The sequence below is a fragment of the Clarias gariepinus genome, chromosome 2, assembly GCF_024256425.1.
Source record: "Clarias gariepinus isolate MV-2021 ecotype Netherlands chromosome 2, CGAR_prim_01v2, whole genome shotgun sequence".
Classification (NCBI taxonomy): Eukaryota; Metazoa; Chordata; class Actinopteri; order Siluriformes; family Clariidae; genus Clarias; species Clarias gariepinus.
Genome location: NC_071101.1, coordinates 14,234,710 through 14,258,457, shown reverse-complemented (window position 1 = coordinate 14,258,457; position 23,748 = coordinate 14,234,710). Strand labels below are relative to the sequence as shown.

Sequence of the window (23,748 nt, the reverse complement as noted above, 5' to 3'; positions counted from 1 at the left end):
AAATTTGTAATTTTGTTTCAGACAATGTTTCCGGACTCCGACGTTGCTAAATCATTTAGGTGCGGGAAAGATAAATGTATGTGATTCTGCAATTCTGCATTTTATTTTGTGTTTTTGATGCTGTAATATAGGTCTTAAATTTAATTTATATTGGTCTTAAAAAGGTCTTAAAAAGTCTTAAATTTAACATTATGAAACCTGCAGAAACCCTGTATGACCACTGTCTAGGGCGAGGCGCTGCACACACACACACACACTTTAAACACTTTTCTTTTCAGTACTGTATATTTTGGCGCTTACTAAACATCCCTGCTTTACTGTTTTAAATAAAAATGTAAAAAAAAAAACATTATTTTACGACATAAAGATTTTAATTCTGGGAATTAGTTACAGTAATAAGGGGTCAGTGGCATTTTAATAAATATTTACATTTCTAACACACATAAATTAGCTGAAACACAAAATTTCTGTTATTTATTTATTTTTTTCCCTCCAGGGTCTGTCGGTGCTACCAATATGAACGAGCACAGCTCCCGATCTCACGCCATCTTCACCATCACCATCGAGTGCAGTGAGAAGGGCGTCGATGGAAACCAGCATGTGCGCATGGGCAAGCTGCACCTGGTTGACCTCGCGGTGAGGAGAGCGAGCCTAAAAACAAGCATAATGTTTTTTGTAGTTTTTTTCTTTCCTTTGATTAAACATGGATGTTGGTTGTTGGTCAGGGATCTGAAAGGCAGGGTAAGACAGGAGCTACGGGTCAGCGTCTTAAAGAGGCCACAAAGATCAACTTGTCCTTGTCCACTCTGGGGAATGTGATCTCTGCTCTGGTGGATGGGAAGAGCACACATGTACCCTATAGGAATTCCAAACTCACACGCCTGCTGCAGGACTCTCTGGGCGGAAACTCCAAAACCATGATGGTACAGGCAGACACAGTCATGTTTTCACATAATTGAATTAGTAGAGATTAAATTAGTAAAAAACCTAGAGATTTTTTTTTCACTTTCTGTTTCGTACAAAAAGCCAGTATAAATACAGAGCGGAAATGATTAAATAGAAATCGGTTTTATTTAAGTTTTACTCTAATATTTCTTTCTTTTTTTTTTTTTTTAGTGTGCAAACATTGGACCTGCAGACTACAACTATGATGAAACAATCAGCACCCTGCGCTATGCTAACCGTGCCAAGAACATCAAGAATAAAGCGAGAATCAACGAAGACCCTAAAGATGCACTCCTACGGCAGTTTCAAAAGGAGATTGAAGAGCTTAAGAAAAAACTGGAGGAAGGTACAATAGAATAACCCACAGTTTTAAACCATTTTATTAGAGTTATAAGTAATTATTTTAAACATTGTGTATATTCTATGATTAGAATACACTCGAACTACATATTTGTATGCGAGGATGTGAACAGAGCAGTAGAAATATTTTATTAACTTTTTTTGTTCACTTTTTAGGCAAAATCACAGACTGTTATTTGACTATAGATGTATTTTTAATTAAAAAGATGTGCACATGTAAGTAAATGTACTGTAATAAGGACTGATAGAGTTGCTGATGTGTTCATTTAGTCAGATATTTATGCTTTTTTTTTTTTTTTTTATCTGAGTGAGTGTAATTAATACTTGAGGCATGGCTGTCTGTTATTCCCAGGAGAGGAGATCTCGGGGTCAGAGGCCAGCGGCTCTGAGGATATGGATGAAGGGGAGGATGAGGCTGCAGACGGTGGAGAGAGATGCAGGAAACGACGAGGTCAGTGTCTGCCACTGTCACGAACACAGTATTAGCTTCCAGTGATCAGATAATAAGTTAATAAACTGATGAAATTGGTCCTCATATTGGTGACAGGCACGTACGCTCTTACTCATATACAAGTGAAATGCATAGGGGATTTTTAAATGGTTGTGATGACACTCAGTCATCACCTATGTAACCTAGCTGTTACATAGTGGCTTTCCTTGGAATAAGGGCAAGACACAAATATTTAGTGATACCGTAAAGGTATAATAGTTTCTTACAAAATCGGTCGATGAATCATAATCTCAGACTTAATTTAATTCAGCTATATTGATTAAAATTAAAAAAGTAACAATCAAAATATGAGGCATAAAATATTTTCAAACCTTTAAAGCCAGAAAAACATATTTTAAGCTTCATTCACCCAGACGAGCCTCAAAGACAAAAAAAAATACACCAAAGCATGTTTTAAATCAAATGCTTGATATGCTTCATGTATTTCCCATGTTTTGGTGATTTTGTACAAGATCCTGAGATCTCCTTAATATCTGGGACTAATAACAATGCCTTGACTGGCAAGGGCTGTCGATATGTCTTCGTATTGCATCCCTAAAATTGTTGAATAAAATCTTAATAAGTGAATGCCTATACATAAGAATTAAAAAAAAAAAAAAAAATCAAATACACAAGGCGCGTTCAAGTCAAACTGGGACCTTAGATGAAATCTCCGATGAATAAAGATGCAAAACTGATCAACATTTACTTTAAGCGCTGTACGGTGATAAGACTCTTAGCCGCAGTAAAACGTTTGAATTGTGCAGAGATGTCCGTGAATCACGTGTCGGAGGTGGTTCAAAACTCACTGCATCGTCCCGCGTGAACATTCAGCAAGTGGAACGGCTGGTTCTTGAAAATCAACGATTAACTTGTTGCCAACTTGCAGAAGAGACGCATCTATCTGTGGGAACCGTTCACACAATCACAACTACTGGCACATTCCAGGAACTAGGTGGGAGTTATTACCACAACTCCAGTACAGACAGTCTGATCATGTCTTGGCGTACTGAGGAAACTTTCTACCCTGATGATATACAAACCCTAGTGAAATGCTGAGATAAGTGCATTAGTGTAGCAGGGGATTATAAAGAGTTATAAAGGGAGTTTTTACTCTCATAACTATGTTCTCTTATCCTGCACGATCAGAAGTCCCAGTTTGACATGAACGCCCTATGTCTGAAAATGATAATCACATACTCGTTGATGCAGACTCTCTGTATGGTCTGTGTCTATCTATCTCTCTATTTATTTATTTATTTATTTATTTATCTGTTTATCCATCCATCTGTCATATTACACAAATTAACCAAGACAATGACATTTTGATGGCATGATGATGTAAAATATATCTATATATAAATATAATATTTGATCCATATCGCCCACTCCTACATTCCACTACAGTCATTAATGGATAAACCGTACCGTAATTAATGCAAAAAATGTACTGTGAAATATTTAAAGTAACATCTGGGTGAGTAACACTTAAAAAAGAGAACTGGATGGTAGATGCGGCTTTGATTGTCTTCCTCTTACCTTTGTTGTAAATTCTGTTGGGAGATAAGAAGCTCAGTAGTTTCTACCTGGCTGTAAATACATTGTGGTGCTTTCTGACTGCTTCTTTGTAATCTATGATATTAATATGCAGCTTAATCCACTCTGCTGTTATTCACATTCTTGCATCACTAATGTGGACTCTTGTCTAAATTCCTAATCTATGATACAATCTGCACAATATCATGATTATGTAATCTGTTGCAAAGCATTACAAGAGGTTTTGTTTTCACATCATTAATTCTTACTTGGTGAATGATTTGCAAGCAGTGTGGACTGAATGGACGGTCGCTTATGCTTCATATGCAAAGTAAATTTTCTGGTACAGGCACATTGGCACACTCTCCTCCCATATGGCTATTCACTGTGTGCCATAACTACAGAACATTGCCAAAGCTCACAGCAAAGGTAAAGACAGAAAGGGATAAGAGGTACAGACAGCATAAAAAAGCTTACAGCAAACCAGAGAAGGTAGTACCTAGGAAATGTTCTAGTCAACAAAACCACAAAGAGACAGAGGTTACATCACTGCCAGGCATAAACTCTCTTTACCAAGGCAAACTGATACTTTCATACTTGGGAACTGAAACAAACCCAAACCTAAAGAGTCACACTGATGTCATAACAGAGATGACATACATTTGAGCCCCCTTTTACTTTTAGTGATTTCATGCATTTTAGCGCTGCACAAAGGACTGTTTTCTTTAACATTTAACCTAAGGTAATCTTGCCGAATTTTAGCTTAAATAAATTGTTATTTAAAACAAGTGGTCACATGCGTTTTTCGTTTGTTGCCAACTTTCATTTCTCATGCCTTTTGCCTCTTGTTTGCCTGGTGAGTATTAAAAAAACTGATCACTGCTAGGAAATGTACCTGTGTACAAGGTACAGTATGCTATGCAAAATGCACTTATTGATATCGATGTCTGTTTTTGTGGTCAAGATATAAATATCTGCAAGATTTCAGTCCCTTAAGGTTTTTTTTGCAAAGCAAAACGGGCCTTGCTCAGATATATCTACATTGAAATCAGATTGCTTTCACGTAGTCTGAAAAGTAAAAAAAAAAGAATTTGATTGTGAAGATTTAGATTAATACAAATACAGACAGATACATCTTTAGGAATTAAAATCTTTTGGAAGCTGTAGACACTTAAATCGGATTTCAAATTTAAAATGTCACTCGCAATGGGAAGTTTACATTCACACGATTACAGGGCATGGACATGGAGAAGACGATGGAAGACACGAAGAGCGATAGTCTCCAGACAAAAAAGCACGTGATGGCTGATAGCACTAGTACAGGAAAAGCTAGAGGAAATGTACAGGAGGAAATATCATACAGCATGAGAGAAAGGGTATTCAGACGGACACTTCTACAGAACCAAAGGACAATTATACAAAAAATATACAATTAAGACAAAATATGAAGAGATAATAACAGTTAAGAATCACAGTAAAGTGTTGGGACAGTTTTCTCTAGTTGCTTTTAAATAGATTAAATTACCATCTTGGTAAACAAACTGAATAAAATTAAGCAAATAAACCTGTGATGTGTGATCAGGTGAAAAATACGCAGACATATGCACAGGTCATGTAATGAATGTAATGACTATAACTAGTAATGAAAATAAAAAGAATAGGCCAAATAAATTGTTTCACTCTTATGAAGTGCAGTAAAAGCTACAGATATTATTTAGGGGAGAAAATGTGAGTTTCTAATAATAAATCTGCCTTTGAGTGTGGGTGTAGGTATTTATGACGGAGAGAGTGACAGAACAAGGGAAAAAAGTTGTTTTTTTTCTTTCACTTTCATTAATAATTAGTCCGACTCTGAATACATTTTGTCAGTCATACAGTACCTAAAGTAGCAATGGACCCTCAAGAGTTTTTGTCTTCTCCTTGCTAGCTAAAATACTAGCTAGATGTTTTTAAGCCAAGTTAGAAGCACTCTTAGGGGATTCTTCAAAGCTTTATAAATGCAGCCCTGATGTGTGAAGCAAATTAGATTTTCCTGCAGTCTAAATAAGACCTGAATGCATCTGGATCATATTTAGTTTTCAGTTAGTCCTATTGCACAGAAATAAAGTAGGAACTTGTGTATATCCTTCGTGTACTGTATACATCGCTGACTGAGTAGACAGCTGATTGACGACATAAGAACGTCAACATGCTAACAATTGAATTTTTAAATCTGGGTCAGTCACAGGCCAACAGGATCTGATAAATCTTTTGATCTATATTTCACTCTTCTCTTTCATGTGTGCATTTGCCATTCCTGCAGACTCAAATGTGTTTTTGCTGTGGTCAGGTGTGAGTTCTGATTTGGCATTCTCACTAATTTAGAGACCTATTTAATACGTCGTTAAGGCCAAACGTTTACGGGCTTAAAACATTTAAACATATATATATATATATATATATATATTAACTCTGCAGACTGTCCACGTCACTATGAATTTCCTGTGTTTTGTCAGTTTGGATGTGTTGCAGAATAACAAATGTAATTCAGATTTAATTCGGGTTTGCAGATTTGTTTTCTTCACAAAATCAGGGTCAAATGTTTTTGTTAGTATTTGGTGGCTTTGCCTTTTAATTTCTTAAAAATAACTCAAATGCATAGTTTAGCTTTTCACAGTATTTTGTTGAAGAGTTTGGCCCATTCCTCTTGAGAAAACAAGTGTAACTTGTATTTTTGGGACTGTTGGTCACATGTGCTGTATACAGTTCAGTCCACAAATGTTCTATTCAGATCAGGGCTAATTATGATTGTTGGCCAATCAAAAACTTTACAAAGTCATTACATCAATTTCTGACTTTGGTGTATATAAACTTCTGACCTGCTGGAATTATAATATTGTTAATTAAATAAAAAAAAAATTAATTACCTTTGATGTGAACAAAATCAATTCCCTAATTGAAATGTACACAGATCAATCATCACATTCAAAAACTATCCGACCTAAAATAGTGTATTTATTATATAAGTCGCTCTTGTTTTGCCTAAACAGCTTTGATCCTTTAAGGCATGGACTTCACAAGACCTCTGAAGGTGTGCTGGTATCTGGCGCAAAGACATCATCAGCAGATTTTTTATTTTTTTTTTTTATTCCTGTAAATTGTTCATCTATGACCTCTCACAGATGTTTGAGTTGATTGAAATCTGGGGAATATGGTCAATTCAAAACCTTGAATCCTTTGTCATGTTCCTCGTACCATTCCACTGCCATTAGGCAATAACGTTGTCATGAAGAGGTGTACTTGTTCTGCAACAGCTGCATGAATACCCAGACCCAATGTTTCTGCCTAAAGCATCACAACATTTTTGCCGGCTTACCTTTTCCTCACTGGTGGATCCTAGTATATCCTGGTGCCATCTTAATCGCAGGTAAACCACTCACACACACCTAGCTGTCTACATGATACGATAAAAGAAACCGTGATTGATCAAACCAGACGGTCTTCTTTCACTGCTTCATGGTCCATTGTTGATGCTTTCCGCCATAGGATGGGGTCAAGATGGGCACGCTAAACAGTTTGTAGCTATATAGTTCCATATACAATTATTTATTTATTTATTTTTTTAAATCAGAGCCAGAATTATGGGTTATTATCATCTGATGGGTTAGCCTCCACCCCTCACATCCAATGGTGAGCACTGGTTGCACATGACCCTTTCACTGTTTACTGGTATTTCACAGGTTATAACCACTGCATGCCAGGACCACTTTGCAAGATTTGGCGTTTTGGAGATGCTTTGACCCTGTCAAAAAAGTTTAAAATTTGGCCATTTTCAAAGTTGCACAGATTCTTGTTTTTGCCCACTTTTCTTGTGTCCAGCACGTCAATTTCAAGAACTAAGTTACTGCCTAATATATGCCACCCCTTGACAGCTGTCATTCTAGTGAGGTATGAATGTTCTTTACCTTACCTCTTGGTGTACAGTATGGTAGGTAACATGAAAGTTTTGCAGAACTGATCTTGAATATCTTTGGCCTATTAAGCTGACTTTTCTCTCTGTAAATATCTCCTAATGCAAAACACCTGTAGAATTTGCCATCTCGACAGTAGCTGTTTTCCTCAGAGATTGTGGAAATATTTGAGCAAGTGCTATTAATATAACACCATGGTTTGTTTGTTTAGTTTCATACATTACTGCACACGCACACAATGGAAACGTATTTGTCAGTCTACTTCTGTTAAATGAATGGTGCAAAATTACAAAATAATTGTAGATATTTTGAAGCGCCATGTGAATTAGATTTATACTTTAATGTAGTCAACTATTCCATCCACATGCTATATTGTACATAAGAATGAGTGCAAAATGTGCGTGATCCTAGCTTGATATAGGGATGTGGTGAGTTATGGGGGTTGCATCCGCCCACATGACTCGTATGATTACAGATAAGAAATAAACACTTGCAAAATGGTATGATTCAGTATTAGTCTAAAACTGTTTTTGGGGCCGCGTTTTTTTAAGTTGCTACTGAATAGGTGAGGCATGTCTTTGTCAACACTTCCATTTCATCCAGACACTTCTGTATGAAACATCAAGCAGCAACGATGACTTAAATAAACTGTACATTTAGGAATAATATTGCCTTTTTAAAAAAAAATAAAAATACTTACTTGAATATACAGGGTGTCCCCAAAAAATTTACATCATTTGAATTATGAATATCTGAGTAACTACATGTCCTGGGCAAATGGAATTAAATAGGCCTCATGTTAAAATTCCAACAACATATTTAAATGGATATAGATTTCATAACGGATTTCACAAAGTAATATAACATAATGTTCAATGTGCACACCGTCTGTGACATGACACACAAGTTGGTAGTCTATCTCCTGCCAAACACGCTGTAGCATATCTTGCTTTACATTCTCCAGTGCCTCAGTAATTATCTGCTTGATGTCCTCTATGCTTATAGGAAGAGACATAAAAATGAGATGTTATGCAGTTGATGAATAACAAATAAAAAATCTAAAAATTGGGACCTGTTGTACAAGATTATTTTCAGCCATTATAATATGAATATGTATGTGGCAGTGGGTGTTCGGATAAGCGTGTCTATGTTAGGATTGTAGATATGGAAGAGAAAAAGAGGATGATGGTATACATACCCATGAGTTAGTTACAGTTGCAAGAAAAAGTATGTGAACCCTTTGGGATTACGTGGATTTTTGCATAAATAGGTCATAAAATGTGCTCTAATCTTCATCTAAGTTACAACAATAGAAAAACACAGTCTGCTTAAAATAATACTACAAAAACATTATATGTTTACATTTTTTATAAAACATAACATGTAAACATTCACAGTGCAGGTTGGAAAAAGTATATGAACCTTTAGGCTAATGACTTCTCCAAGAGATAACTGGAGCCAGGAGTGAGCCAACCTTGAGTCCAATCAGTAAATGTGTTGCTGAAAGCTGTCCTGCACTTTAAAAACACACACCAGTTTTGGGTTTAATGGTTTCAAGAAGCACTGCCTGATGTGAACCATGCCTCGCAGAAAAGAGCTCCCAGAAGACCTATGATTAAGAATTGTTGAAGCTGGAAAGGGTTACAAAAGTATCTCCAAAAGCCTTGATGTTAATGTGTTCATGGTAAGACAGACTGTCTACAAATGGAAAAAGTTCAGCACTGTTGCTACTCTCCCTTGGTGTGGTCATCCTGTAAAGAAGAGAAAGCACAGCGCAGAATGCTTAATGAGGTAAAGAAGAATGGTTGATGCAACAGGACAATGACCCAAAGCATACCAGTAATTCAACAAAAGAATGGCTTCAACAGAACAAAATACTGTACACCTTCTGGAGTGGCCCAGTCAGAGTCCTAACCTCAACCCGATTGAAATGCTGTGGCATGACCTTAAGAGAGCGATTCACACCAGACATCCCAAGAATATTGCTACACTGAAACGATTTTGTGAAGAGGAGTGTTCCAAAATTAGTCCAGATCATTGTGCAGGTCTGATCTGCTACTACAGGAAACGTCTGGTTGAGGTTATTGCTGCCAAAGGAGGGTCAACCAGTTAAAAAAGGTTTACATACTTTTTTCACCCTGCACTGTGAATGTTTACATGTTATGTTTAATAAAAACATGAAAACATATGTTTGTGTAGTATTATTTTAAGCAGACTGTGTTTTTTTTTTTTATTGTTGTGACTTGGATAATCAGAGCACTTTTCATGGCCAATTCATGCTAAACTCCACGTAATTCCAAAGGGTTCACATACCTTTTCTTGCAACTGTATATACAAGTGGTGTGCCATTCTGAAATATAATGTAATGACTTAAAATTCCACTGCGAATGAGCCGTATAGTTTGATTTGTTTATTCGTTCCCCCTAGGAAAGAAGAAGATGTCCCCAGACAAGATGGCAGAGATGCAGGCAAAGATCGAGGAGGAGCGGAAAGCCCTGGAGGCCAAGCTGGACATGGAGGAAGAGGAACGTAATAAAGCACGGGCAGAGCTGGAGAAAAGAGAGAAAGATCTTCTCAAAGCTCAGTGAGTCCCTTCTGAGCCAGTTTTCAAACACTCACAGTTAACTATAGAAACCCATCTTTCTGTTCTTCTGATTATGATGGTATTGACACAACATTGCTTGTCAAAGACATAATCTCAGATAATAATTAGTGCTGTGTATGAACTGACGCATAAGTGGGAGATTAGAACTGTGACTCATGTCATTTTCGACCTTTGTGCACTCGAGCTACGAAGTAAATTAGTAATACTTTGTTTACTGTTGATTTGAGACCATTTATTGATGAAGACCTTAATGACTTTATGAGTAGGTGTTTAATGTGGGGGCCTGTTTGTTTCAAAGGTTAGATCTTTAATTCAGTTTGTTTGTTCAGCGCTTTTAACAGTTGTCATTATCACAAAGTAGTTTTACACAATCAACAGAAATTTTGGAAGTTTGTATAAAGTTATGGCAAATGCTGCAAAGGTTTTGGATTGGCTTTTATCTAAAAAACCTGAAAGCCTAATTTATAGAACATGATTTTAATCGTTTAAGATTATTAGGTATTAATAAAATCCCATGTGGCGGGAATTTTAATTAATACCTAATCTTCTGCATCTTTGGACTGTGGGAGGAAACCGAGGTCCCCGGGAGGGGGGGGCCTCGGTTTCCTCCCACAGTCCGAAGATGCAGGTTAGGCTAATTGGCGTTCCTAAATTGCCCATCGTGTGTAATTGAGTGTGTGTGTGTGCGCCCTGCGATGGATTGGCACCCTAGGGTCCAGGGTGTACCCTGCCTCATGCCCTAAGCCTCTGGGATAGGCTTCCGGTCCCCGCGACACTGAATGCCGGATAAAGCATTATAGAAGATGAGATAAGAAAATTCCATGTTGGTTTGTAAGGAAAGCAGAACTAAAGCACATACAAACTCATTTGGTTTTCAGGCAGGAACACCAGCTTTTACTTGAGAAGTTGTCTGCTTTAGAAAAAAAGGTAATTGTTGGAGGAGTTGACTTGCTGGCCAAGGCAGAGGAGCAGGAGAAGCTTCTAGAAGAATCCAACAACGAGCTGGAGGAGCGACGGAAAAGAGCCGAACAGCTCCGTAGAGAACTGGAAGAGAAGGAGGTAGGCTTTCTTATTCTCTTCACTTAAGCACTTTGTATAGACTGAGCACTAAAAATAATTGGAGCAGGTCAGTCAAGTTTTTTACACGTTCAAATCTTTTTCAAGTTAAGTTCATAGGAGGATTGTTTCTGTTCTGGATTGTTCTAACTACTTAGTATGTGTGTGCTCTCCTTTTGTCTTACAATAGCAAGAGCGTTTGGACATTGAGGAGAAGTACACCAGTTTGCAGGAGGAAGCCCAAGGGAAGACCAAGAAACTGAAAAAAGTCTGGACCATGTTGATGGCAGCAAAATCAGAGGTATGCTGAAATGTCTGTTATAACTTTGTATGTTAAAACACCTGAGATCCTTCTTCTGTTGATGTATGAGACTCACTCACTTCAGAGTGCAATAAAGTCCATACTACTTGTGCTTGTAGATTGTCTTTTTTCACATTTAGGTTCCTTATATTTAGACAGATAATAAATATTGTTATAACTCCCACCAGGTTTTGAAACATGCCTATGGGTGTTTGTGCTCTTTCAGCCACAAAAGCAATAATAAATAACAGGGTCAGGCACTGATGTTCCTGCTGAAAGAGGTTTTGGGCCTTTAAATTTAAAGAAAAATTTAAATTTTATAGCATGCAAACGCATTCTACACAATTATTTGCTGTAAACTTTGTGACAAGAACCACTTATTGTCAGGTTTCCAGAAACTTTTTGCACACCAATCATTTTTATTGAACCACCTTTTTGTTTGATTACGGCAGTTGCATTGCCTTTGATAAGCTTATGCAATGTATTCATTGTACGTGTTGAAATGCTTCTACATTTACCATTAAATATAGCTGAATTACACTATATTTATCAATTTATTCACTAACAAATTTTCACTAAGTGTTCAACTGTTGAATCTTTGCTTATTCTTGATGTTTTTTGATGTTTTTTCTTCCTGGAAGTAGAGAGTTCACTACTATTTTTCCAGTTTTTTTGTAATCCTTAAAAGTAATTTAGTAATTCTAAATCTAAAAAAATTATTCCAGAAGTGGGCTCATATTCCAAAATACCAAATTTAATTTTCCCATAGGAAATAATGGAAACTCAAATTATACACAGCCCCAAAAAATAAATACATAAAAATAATTAACACAAAATATAAAAATAAAACAAATTTTACCTTTTAAAAGGAGTAAAAATAAATCCAGAGAGATAAGTGTTTCCGTTTGTGTGCACAGGTGCTGTGTGTGTGTATATGTGTGTGAATCTAAAGTAAGCTTCCCTCTCCCCCTTCTCGTCTCACACAGTTATAGTTAAACGTTTTTTCTAAAATAATTTTTGCTCCACCCTGTCTATGAGGCGCCGAACTCTGCTAGCATCGGTGCGCGAGACCGAGTGTGTTTACTCCACGCTCAACTGAATTTATTATTTTTTTTAATAATAATCAAATGTCTCCATGTCGCTCGACACAACGAATCAATTATGAAATTCTTTGCCAACTCTTTTAGTAATCGTTTTTTTATCTATTTAATCGATTTATTGTTGCAGCCCTTTTTCCTAATATCTACACAAGTAAAGCTATACAAATAAAATGAAACCAAACTGAACTAGATCAGTCATAAATACATAATCATTTTGTATTTATGACTGATCTAGTTCAGTTTGGTTTTATTTTATTTGTATAGCTTTACTTGTGTAGATATTAGGACAAAGCGGCTATGCAGAAATCCGGGTATAGATTTGGACCCCTCTTAAACAATGAAGGAAAAAACTAGAGAGGAAGCAGACGTGAAAGAGAAATATCAGATAGCGTGATTATAAATAATCATTACAGTATTTAGTAATTTAGAGGGGGGAAAAGGACAATTGAAAGAATGTCCTGTATGTGCTTATAAAAAGTAAGTCCTGGGATGATCACAAAACAGATTTTATGATCATAGCAGCAGTTCCAAGTGAACTGATCCACAGAATCCAGGCATCAAAGCAGGGATAAGTTTGAAGTTTGCTTTTCTGTTCTAGATGGCGGATCTGCAGCAGGAACATCACAGAGAGATCGAGGGCCTGCTGGAGAACATTCGCCAGCTCAGCAGGGAACTCCGTCTGCAAATGCTTATCATTGACAATTTTATCCCTCAGGAATACCAGGTATGATTATATGCAACAGAGCATGTTGTTAGCATTTTATCGAGTTAAAATATACAAGTGTACCGGAGTAATGTAGAAGTCTCTTAAAATACCTTGAAAGTGTCCACTGTTTTTGAAATTTGAAATGAGCTTGATTTTTATAGGTGAACGGAGAATCCTTGATTTTAAAAGATGTAAAAATCGCAGTTTCTAATTCGATTTTGATTCTTGAGATGTAATCAGTCTAATTTTTGTGTGCTCTAGGAAATGATTGAGAATTACGTACACTGGAATGAAGACATAGGGGAATGGCAACTAGTGAGTGCCAAACATATCCTTTCAATTCATGTGGATTGATGAATATATTGCGGATTCTAATTGCACTAAACTAAAATCTTTCTTCGTTAGAAATGTGTGGCTTACACTGGGAACAACATGAGGAAACAAACCCCTGTGCCAGACAAAAAGGAAAAGGATGTAAATGCCACATATGTTTCTGTAATGCACTTTTATAGCGTGTTGGACCACTGAAAAGATTATGCTCATCGAGTGTTCTGTTTGTGTTTGTTTCAGCCTTTCGAGGTGGATCTGTCCCATGTGTACCTCGCATATACAGAGGAGAGCATGCGCCAGTCCTTGATGAGGCTTGAAAGGCCTAGGACCTCGAAGAGTGGCAAGGCCAGGCCTAAGACTGGGCGCAGGTCAGATCTTAAATGTAATAAAAGAGTAGGAATTTACTAATAAAAAAACAACTGCCATTCCTCAAAGCATTTTCCCAACCTCCAGTGCACATTTTACATGTAATCATGTAATGCAGTCGCTTGACCTTATACTTGCATCAGTAGGACTGATGATTCAATCAAAATTGGCAAAGCTACAGTGAAATTAAAATCTAAATGATTTTCACAAACAATTTCTCTGTTCATTATAGTGGTGCATCTGGTCTGACATTTATTTATTGAGTTCTCTATTTATACTTTAGGTCCAACTCAGAGATACTTTAGGCCTCTCACTCAGCCCACATGTTTCATCCTATTGTTATATGTGATCTCTCATTAATCCTTTAAAACTAACAGGAGTGCCAGCAATCACATTTGTAAATCTTCATTTAAGTGTGACTAGAATCATAACAAAAAATATATATTTTCAGATACAAAAATCAGAGACTTTTCACATTAATATCAAGCCTCCAACATGCTCCTGTGATGCCGTTTCCCCCCCAAATGTACACACACAAATTGTGTGCGTATGCATTTTCAGCAAAAACACTAAAAAGCATTGCATGTCTTTGCATGCTTGTTTTATAGATTCGAGGAGTGCATATACTGTTCGTCTTCACGTTGCATGCCATAGAGACATAGGTGGTGTGCGCATGCTACCTTGCTTGTCATATTCGGTGACGGTTTGACTTATCCGGGTTTCCCTGGTGCTACATTAGCTTCTATTTCATAGCTAGTGCCAGGGGAAAAAATATATATATGTATAATATAATGATAATATTCTCTGAGAAGGATGATGAATTTCTCATCTGCTCCAGATTACCAGATGTTCATGCAATATGTATATTTTTGCTTTTGTTTAGTCCTTATAATAATAACATTTTTAATAATAATGTTTTTTTTTATAGTGCTGCTTTTGTTTTTGTGTTAGTTTAAAAATAATAATACAACGCTCCTAATGCCCGTTTATATTAAATAAATAAATAGTATTAAGTAAATAACTAATAATCTTACAAACTAATTGATGTAGATGGATCGAATACATTTTGTGGTGTTTTCAAGTATTTTTAGAAAGTCTTTTGTTTGTTTATTGCATTTTTATGCAACTTATCTATTTACTTAGCATTTATTGCATATATAGCCTTAAAGGTGAGAGTATAAGGATAACATTGATGTATGGCATATGAAAATTCTCCAAAATCTGACACTACCTTGTGAAAAAATACTAAGATACGCTTTGATCGAACTCTTCTACAGCAGGACTGCTTTTGTCAAAATGTGTAAAAGCATTGTGGAAAACAAAAGCATGGTAGGAAGTAGTAGAAATCTTTAGTCAATCAATCAGATTTTTCTCACATTAGTGCATTACTTTTGCATTAATACCATTTATTTTTGTTATGTACTACGTGTAATGTGCTGTTACACATATTTTGAGTCAACACCAATGGAAATACTGGAAACTTTACATTTACGACTGAATAAACACACCAATGTCGTAGCTCAAATTGGATACTTACGTACTCTTAATGAGTAATAACGGTTTTCCTGTTACTGTAGGTGATTAAGTGTGGTAATCACGCCCACGACAGAAAGTTTTAATAACACACAGGGCTTGTCTGTGTGTTCAACTTCACTTTACGTGAGATCACAGAGGATTTTCATAAGATAAAAAAGTCACACTGTATTATTTCATTCAGTCGGCATTAGCTTCGATTACACGCAGTGTGGTGACCAGTTCATATCTGTTGATGATTTATCTCATTTTATTGCCACATAATGTTGCTGAGCCTGGACCTGAGCAACTGAAGCAACCCCAGATCATAATACTGCCTTCAAAGGCTTGTACAGTGGCCACTCCGCATGATGGGTGCATCGCTTCATGCTCTTACCTTCTTAACCTTACACCCCCATCACTCTGGATCAGGCTCAGTCTGAACTCATCAGACCACATGACCTTTTTGGAGTCCAATCTTTATGCACTCTAGCAAATTGAAGCCTTTTTTCCTGATGATTCTCACTCTTATGGTCACACAACTGTTTTGTCCCACCTTTGTGAGTTCTCATCACATTTACATTTAGGCATTTAGCAAACGCCCTTACTCAGATCGACTTACATTTTTATATTATTTTTCATCTGAGCAGTTGAGGGTTAAGAGCCTTTCTCAAGGACCCAATAGGTTGAGGGGTTTAAATCAGGGACCTTTTGAACCATAGTCCAATGCCTTAACATATTTCTGAAAATATTTATTTCATGAAGTTGACAGCACTGTACTTTCAGGTTTCAATAATGCATTGGACAGTTCTTAACTCAATTTCAATCATTCTAATGTTTTCTTTTGCATTAGGCCTTCTAATATTTTGACCCATTTTATGTACAGAGGGGCCCAAGAATGTATACCTAATTCAGCAGTTATCTATGCCTTTTTTTTTTTTAACTCAAATTGGATTATGGCAGGAATGTGTAGTTTTATGTTTCCTTTAAAGATGTCAGTAGTCACACCATTGTTGATGCCATCATGTGACATGATTTGTTTTGTGTATATGAGTGTGTATACATCTTTTGGGATATGCAGGCAAGGTTATGTGAGCTGAGTGAAAGTGAAGTGTATTTGTGCCTACTACTGTGAGCTAAGTGCTGTACAGGCCACTCCCACTAGTGTTGATAACATCAGTACCAACCTATGACTATGAATGCTTGCTTGCAGGAAAGAAATATGTAGAGTATACATATAGAGTAGTCGAGGTTGCGGCAAAAGTTTATTGTACTGGAATTAGTGCTTATGTAGTCTCGGCATGTGCTTTATGTCTGAACCGGATATTTTTTCTTTTTTCTTTCTTTCTTTTTTTTTTTTTTTTTACAGCTGTGTACCAAATCCATGTGCTAATATTTGCTTAATGTTTGTAGGAAGCGTTCTTCCCGGCCGGAAACTGCAATCGAGTCTCTGCTACAGTGATCTTCATTTTTTTTTCTTTTGTCAGACTGCAGGATCCGGGCCAGTCATTTGCGTAAGAATGAATTGATGTTCAACGTGTAAACATGTACTGTATCTGCATCTGGGCTGAGTAAACTGAAGTTTGGGTGAAGGAACAGGTATTTAGTGTACATGTGCTGGAATATTGCAACTCTTTATGCTTATTGTAAAAACACCTATTCCTTTTAGAATGTGCATTCAGCAACTAATAGATTTCCTCCTTAACCACAAAAAAGTTACTTGAGCTTGAGGCAGGACACAGCTCCTCAGATGGAGGATGTTACTCCACTGATGCCCTAGCTGATTAGCTTGTAATCATGAGCAAGCTACTTCAGATATGAATCACATGCTTGATGATTTTACCGCTAGCCTTTTGTAGTTTCTTTTTACTCTTTGAACTTGACGTATGCAACGTGTGCTCCTAACCTGATTTGGTTGAAGGATTCGGCCTGAGAACCTGCATGCTGCTCAACATCTACTGTAGCGCTACATAACACTAGCTAAATGTTTTCGTTTTCGTTCCACGAGCTACCACATGTGCACTGTAGTCAAAAACGAAACCTTTTATTTGCCATAAAATTTGTTTACATTTATTATGCTGTAAGATGTATACTTGTTAATTTATTAAATTATTTACCTTATAACTACATCTCCTGATTGCTTTGGTATGTGTCGATTAAAAATATACAAATAATACAATCTGATATGTTTACTGTCTTTCTGCAGATTATGCTGTAAAAATACTTTTCGGTTAATTAGCATTCATTCAACAATAAGCACAACCACATGGATTATTAATGAATAACACTAATGGATGGTAATGCCTTAAAGTATTTCTTCTGGTCACTAGGTATAGAATAAAATAAGTACACCCTTAACGTTGTTGCAGTACAGCTCACTGATGTATAGACCTTTTACAGTGCCATAATGCACTGTCAGCAAGCTATACAAGGGCAACAATGACAAAGGAAAACTTCATATGATGCATAATACCTTTCAATGAGATCATTAATGTGAAGTGCAATGGGATTTTTAAAGAGAAATGTGCATAGGTTAGTGTTTAAATATTTGATTGATGGTCAGAAATATTTACATCCTGCATTAAAGCACACATTCTATGTCATTTAATTCATTTATCTATACATTTAATGTTGAGACAAGTTATCACTTTAAATATAAAAGCTTTGAAAACAGGTTATGTTAAAAAAGAAACCAAAAAATGTAAACATACTTGATAATATTACTGCTAGCTCTTTATAATCTTTGAACTTGACATATGCAACGTGTGCTTATAACCTGATTTGGTTGAAGGATTCAGCCTGAGAACCTGCATGCTGCTCAACATCTACTCTAGCACTACATTGTACATTATAAATGTATAAATTACAGATGCAAAAAGGCACTTGTGTATAAACTGAATACAAAATTGTTGAACACTTCTCTGTATTAGGACTGATGTACATGCAGAGATGGCTTTAGCCCAGAGACTGTTGGGCCAATTCAGCTATGTAGACTACTCGCTTCCTGTAAAATATGACACATGAACTGTCTGTCTTTTGATAGATAGATAGATAGATAGATAGATAGATGCAAATACACACTATTGCCAAAAGTATTTTCTCACTTGTCTTTACATGCATATTCTTGATTCATAAGATTTAATATAATGTTGGCCCACCCTTTGCAGCTTATAACAGCTTTAACTCCGCTGTGCAGGCGTTCCACAAGGTTTAGGAGTGTGTTTATGGGAATTTTTCGACCATTCTTTTAGTAGTGCATTTGTGAGGTCAGACACTGATTTTGGACAAGAAAGCTTGGCTTGCAGTCTCAGCTCTCATTCATCCCAAAGTCGTTTTATCGGGTTAAGGTCAGGACTTTTAAGTTCTTTTACACCAAACTCGCTTATCCATGTTAAGAAGCCATCCCCAAACTGTTCCCACAACGTTGGGAGCATGAAATTGGCTGAATAATGTCTTGGTATGCTGAAACATTAAGGGTTTATTCCACTGGAAGGAAGGGGCTGAACCTCACACCAGTTCCAACATGACTGCGCACAAAACAAGCTCCATAAAGACGTAGATGACGAATTCCGTGTGGAAGAACTTGTCTGGCCTGAACCTCAACCCAATAGAACACCTTTGGGATGAATTAGAGTGGAGACTGCGAGCATCAGTGTCTGACCTCACAAATTTAATTTCATTTATGGTAAAAAGGCTTCTGGAATCAGTCTTTTGGGCCAGCCTGCACAGACATGGATCAAATAAAAATAACTTACAATCAGGAGTTTGTCACAAAACTGGCTATAGGTCTAAATGTCTCTGGAGGAACGAATACCGTCCTTGAAAAAGATACACCCTCAGCTGGTGTTTTAATGATGGTATTGGAGAACAATGTGTGTCCTTGCATTATGTGGTACAGCTCCTAATGTGTGAAGTTGGCATCTTCAGCATGTCTCTGTAGAGGATGAATTTAATAAGCAACCTTCCCTCACCCTAGCCAGCTTATACCATATGAAGCTCGTTCGCTGTTGACTTTAGGCTGCAGAGATTCATACTGCATGATAGCATGTCTCTGTAGAGCAGAGGTGTCAAATCTTGTCCAGCATGGCTCAGTGTGGTCGCATGCTTTCATTCCAATCAAGCAGAAGCTGCACCTGTTCTTGGCTTTCCAGAGACTATCAGGTGTGGTTGGAACGAAAGCCTGCACCCACAGTTGTGTTCAAAATAATAGCAATGTGTTGAAAAAAGTGAGTAAACCTCCATGTCCATTTAATAACTATTTATTTATATCACACAAATGCATTGGACACCCTGCACGTTCTATTTTGAATCACTAAACAGAAAAATGTGCTTAATAGATTGTTAGTTTACAGAAAGTGAAGAAAAACAAATATTAGTCTGTTCCAAAAAATAGAAGTGTCATCATTCATCTTTACAAAGTGATGAATTTACAGTTTAAACAAAAATGCTTAAAGTTAAATCTTTCTTGTGCATCTCTGAACTAATATTTAGTTGTATAACCATGATTTCTGAGAACTGCTTCACATCTGTGCTGCATGGAGTCAACCAACTTCTGGCACTTTTAAACAGGTATTCCAGCCCAAAAAAAAACATTTTTTTGTCTCAGAAACAGCATTTTTAATGTCAGGCCACAAGTTTTCTATTTGATTAAGGTTTGAGGATTGGGCTGGCCACTCCATAACATTAATCTTGTTGGTCTGGAACCAAGATGCTGCTTCCTTTATGGTGTGTTTGGGGTCGTTGTCTTGTTGAAACACCCATTTTAAGGGCATTTCCTCTTCGGCATAAGGCAACATGATCTCCTTAAGTATTCTGATGTACTCAGATTGATCCATGATCCCTGAAATGTAATAAATAGGCCCAACACCATAGTACGAGAAGCATCCCCATATCATGATGCTTGTTCCCTTCATGCTTCACTGTCTTCACAGTGTACTGTAGCTTGAATTCTGCGGCCTCTAGACCCAGAAAGAACAATCTTGCTTTTATCAGTCCACAAAATATTGCGCCATTTCTCTTTAGGCCAGTCAATGTGTTCTTTGGCGAACTGTAACTTTTTTTCAACAATGGGACTTTGCGAGGGCTTCTTGCTAACAGCTTTCTGGTTTAGGTCTCAATTTTAAAGCATTTGATATCATTTTAGCAGAGCAGCCTACAACATCATTTTCTGCACCTCTTTGTATGTTTTCCCATCTCTAATCAACTTTTGAATCAAAGTTTGCTGTTCTTCTGAACAATGTCTGGAACGACCCATTTTATTTTCAGAGAGAAAGGCACAAGACAACCTTTTCTGCATTTATCCTTGATTTTTTTTTTTTATCCTTGAATTTGTTTGACACCTGTTTTTCACAGAATAATTTACCTCTCTAATAGAACTCCACACTGCTATTATTTTGAACATGTCCCTTTTCAAAATAATTCAATTACACAGAATCAGGTGGATGCAAGTCATGACTGTTGGGTCTGTTGGTTTTCTATTACTCCACTACACATACGAGTAAAATATTTACCATAAAGAAAAAATATTTCTCCCCAAAACAATTATTGATATGTTTACTGATGTTGGACTGCTATTATTTTGAACACTACTGTACATCAGCTCTTTCTGGAGAAAATTTGACACCTCTGGTGGAGAGGTGACCTTCTCTAACTAGCTCATCTCATTTATGGGAGCTGGAGCTAACTTCAGGCTGTACAAATACTTGCTTGGTTACGCTGGGTTCAAATCAAGTGAGCGAGAGTACCACTAAAAGGCACTAATTAAACCATTCAGTGAGCCTTTGTGCTGTGTATCTGGGTCTGTTGTCATCCTGGAGGGAACCACTTCCATCTAGATGGAGATGTTTCATTATTTAAAGTGATCAATCTAAAGAACTTTTTTTTTGGTTTGAAATGACCCTTTAAGTAATTTCCTATTCCAACCAGATAAAAGAGCTACATTTTATTTCCCCTGTAAGAGTGATGAATTTGAAGTTTCATGCTTGTTCTGAGTGGGCTGTGATGTATGGCAAGTTTTGGTTCCTGGAACTGTATGATGACTGGTATTGAGGGGAAACAAAAACAACCCTTTATGGCATGTGATTAAATATTTTATTCATAAATATAGCTGAATTTACAAATAAATTATTGACATATAAAAATTCTCTCATAAATAAAATACATTCTAAATAGATATCAATTTTGAAATCATTTCCGGTAGCTGGAGAACTCCTTCTTTACACAGGTTTGTACTTTTTCCAAAAACTGGAGAAGTGGAATGCTTTCTAGCTCGCCCTTGATGGTGCAGTTGTCCAGCTGAAAAATAACCAGATGTTAAATGGCAGCAGTGACTTGATCAATTTTACAGAAATTACAATACAAAGCACTCTGTGTAAATTATTTAGCTAAAACCTCACTTCTGAGTGTTTTATTCCTTTCCTTCGTTTACAAAGATTAAAATGTTTGTTATTTAAGACTGACAAACCAAACTTTTTATATATTTAATATTGAGGACCATCTGCAAAATGAATTAGCTTAGTGGTCCTTAGCCCTGGGCCTGGCGGACACGGTGTCCTGCACATTTTAGTGTTTTCCCTATATATTTTAGTGTTTTCTATATCAAATAATTGAATTTAGAAAAGGCTGATAATTAGCTGATTGGGTACGTTTTAGTGTTTTCTAAGCTCCAAGCACGCCAGATTTAACTTAACGGTCTTCGAACCAACGAGAGTGTGATAGAGCAGGAACAACATAAGAATGAGCAGGTAGTCCTTCATGACTGGAGTTGAGAACCACTGCTCTGGGATAAGGGTTGAGAATCACTGGGTTTTCCCTGCCATCATTAAGCAGTCGTTTCCTTAATGCAATGGTTCGTAACCCTGGACCTTAGTGTTTACTTTGCTCCCAGCCTAAGGCATATCTGACTTATTTAATTAGCTAATTAATAGGCTTTTGTGAATAGAAGTGGGTATGGGAAAACAGGTTCTCCCGGACCAGGGTTGAGAACTACTGCCATAAAGTTAGGTAGTATAATAATAATCATCATCAGCTTAATTTTGATAAAAAGGTTTCTGTCCTAAAGACTTTCCCATATAGAGCAACTAAGCAGACTATTACCAAGTCCTGACACTGGAGACTCCTTCCATCAACCTTAAACGGACATCTGTTTAGAGGAAACCCTCACCATGGAATGCAAACCTATTAGAATGAGCACCCTGTGATGAACCCTTGCTGCATAATATATCCCACCCACTGATCAGTGTATATATTGTTGGGTTGAAAGCAGCAACTCAGCTTGTAGTACACTGTCTGCGGACCTGAAAGCTATGTATGCATGGTGAAATGCCATGATGTTAAATTTGTCTGTTAGACAAAATTAACATCATCCAATCAAGCGGAATTGGACAAGCCACAGCCACAGTGGCATAAAAAGGCTTTCACAGGCACAAAATCTCATTCACTTACTTTTGTGTAAGCGAGAAGCCTCCTAGGAAGCCTCCAATCCTTTTCGCTCCTTAGTCCAAGGTCCGACGCGTTATATGCAGAGAGAACGTTTCCCGCTTTGCAAAGCGTCTCAACCTAGAACCCACATATAAACGGATGCATGTTTTCAGCTTTTATATTAGCACATATAACTTTAATTCTTTAAAACTTGAATGTTGGTGGTTTTACTTACATTGCATTCTTCATTCATAAATACATTTTGGACCTCTTTCTGAAGTGCCTGATTAAAAAATAAAACAACCTATATTGTTAGATTACATGTATAGTAATCGCTTGTCTTCAATTATGCTATTAATATGAAATTTACCTCCGCTGTTGGGGTAAAGTTATTCACACTATGGATGATTTCTTTTAAAGAAAGTAGGTATTTTCTCTTTTCTCCCGGTTTGTGGTGGCCTTCAGGTCTGGAAGAGTTGTCTGCCTTTCCACTTCTATGCTGCCGTTTGTCTGATACAGATGCTGCATGAGGTGCTGCAGTTGCCACAGCAGTTGTCAGAATGAAGAATATGAAGACTTTCATGTTGGGGCCCCTGGTTCTGGTCTGTTCACCTGGTTTAGAGGTTTTGAGTTCTGTTTACTCTGCCTCTGTCCTCTGCACCTCCTTCTCTTCTTTTATATCAGTGAGAGCAAGAGGATGTGACTGAACCACTTACGTGTCTGGGAATCCCTTTTGATATCTTGATGAAGATATTGACACATTCTATGAAGCTAAATTCGCACAACTTTTTTTTTTAGGTCAAGATTTTTTTTTAAATAGTCTAAATAGAGTATAAGTTGCAGATAATGCTTGCGGGGAAAGGCTTTAGTTACTATGAGTTGCATACAAAATAAAAAAGCTATCATACCTGTTTTTTCTTCAGTCATTCACTGGGTGTGGATGCATATACAGTACAGCTAGTTTGCCGTCTATTATTAAACACTATGTACATTTAATTGCAATATATTTACTCACTCGTCAGATGCTTTTATCCAAAGTGACTTTGTGAGTTAGTCTGACATTGTAAACATG

General features: G+C 36.9%; 1 protein-coding gene across 1 annotated transcript in view; it reads left to right on the top strand.

The window, feature by feature from the left end:
- kif3a (kinesin family member 3A) overlaps positions 1 to 17,436 on the top strand; it is a 42,844-nt gene extending 25,408 nt beyond the window's left edge. The window contains exons 6-17 of the mRNA XM_053480092.1: positions 497 to 636; positions 726 to 923; positions 1,117 to 1,291; positions 1,658 to 1,756; positions 9,709 to 9,865; positions 10,765 to 10,945; positions 11,133 to 11,243; positions 12,942 to 13,067; positions 13,311 to 13,364; positions 13,455 to 13,523; positions 13,620 to 13,747; positions 16,671 to 17,436. Coding sequence (XP_053336067.1) covers positions 497 to 636; positions 726 to 923; positions 1,117 to 1,291; positions 1,658 to 1,756; positions 9,709 to 9,865; positions 10,765 to 10,945; positions 11,133 to 11,243; positions 12,942 to 13,067; positions 13,311 to 13,364; positions 13,455 to 13,523; positions 13,620 to 13,747; positions 16,671 to 16,719 — 1,487 coding nt within the window. The 3' untranslated portion in view covers positions 16,720 to 17,436. The remainder of the gene's footprint in view (positions 1 to 496; positions 637 to 725; positions 924 to 1,116; positions 1,292 to 1,657; positions 1,757 to 9,708; positions 9,866 to 10,764; positions 10,946 to 11,132; positions 11,244 to 12,941; positions 13,068 to 13,310; positions 13,365 to 13,454; positions 13,524 to 13,619; positions 13,748 to 16,670) is intronic.
- Positions 17,437 to 23,748: the final 6,312 nt, after the last annotated feature.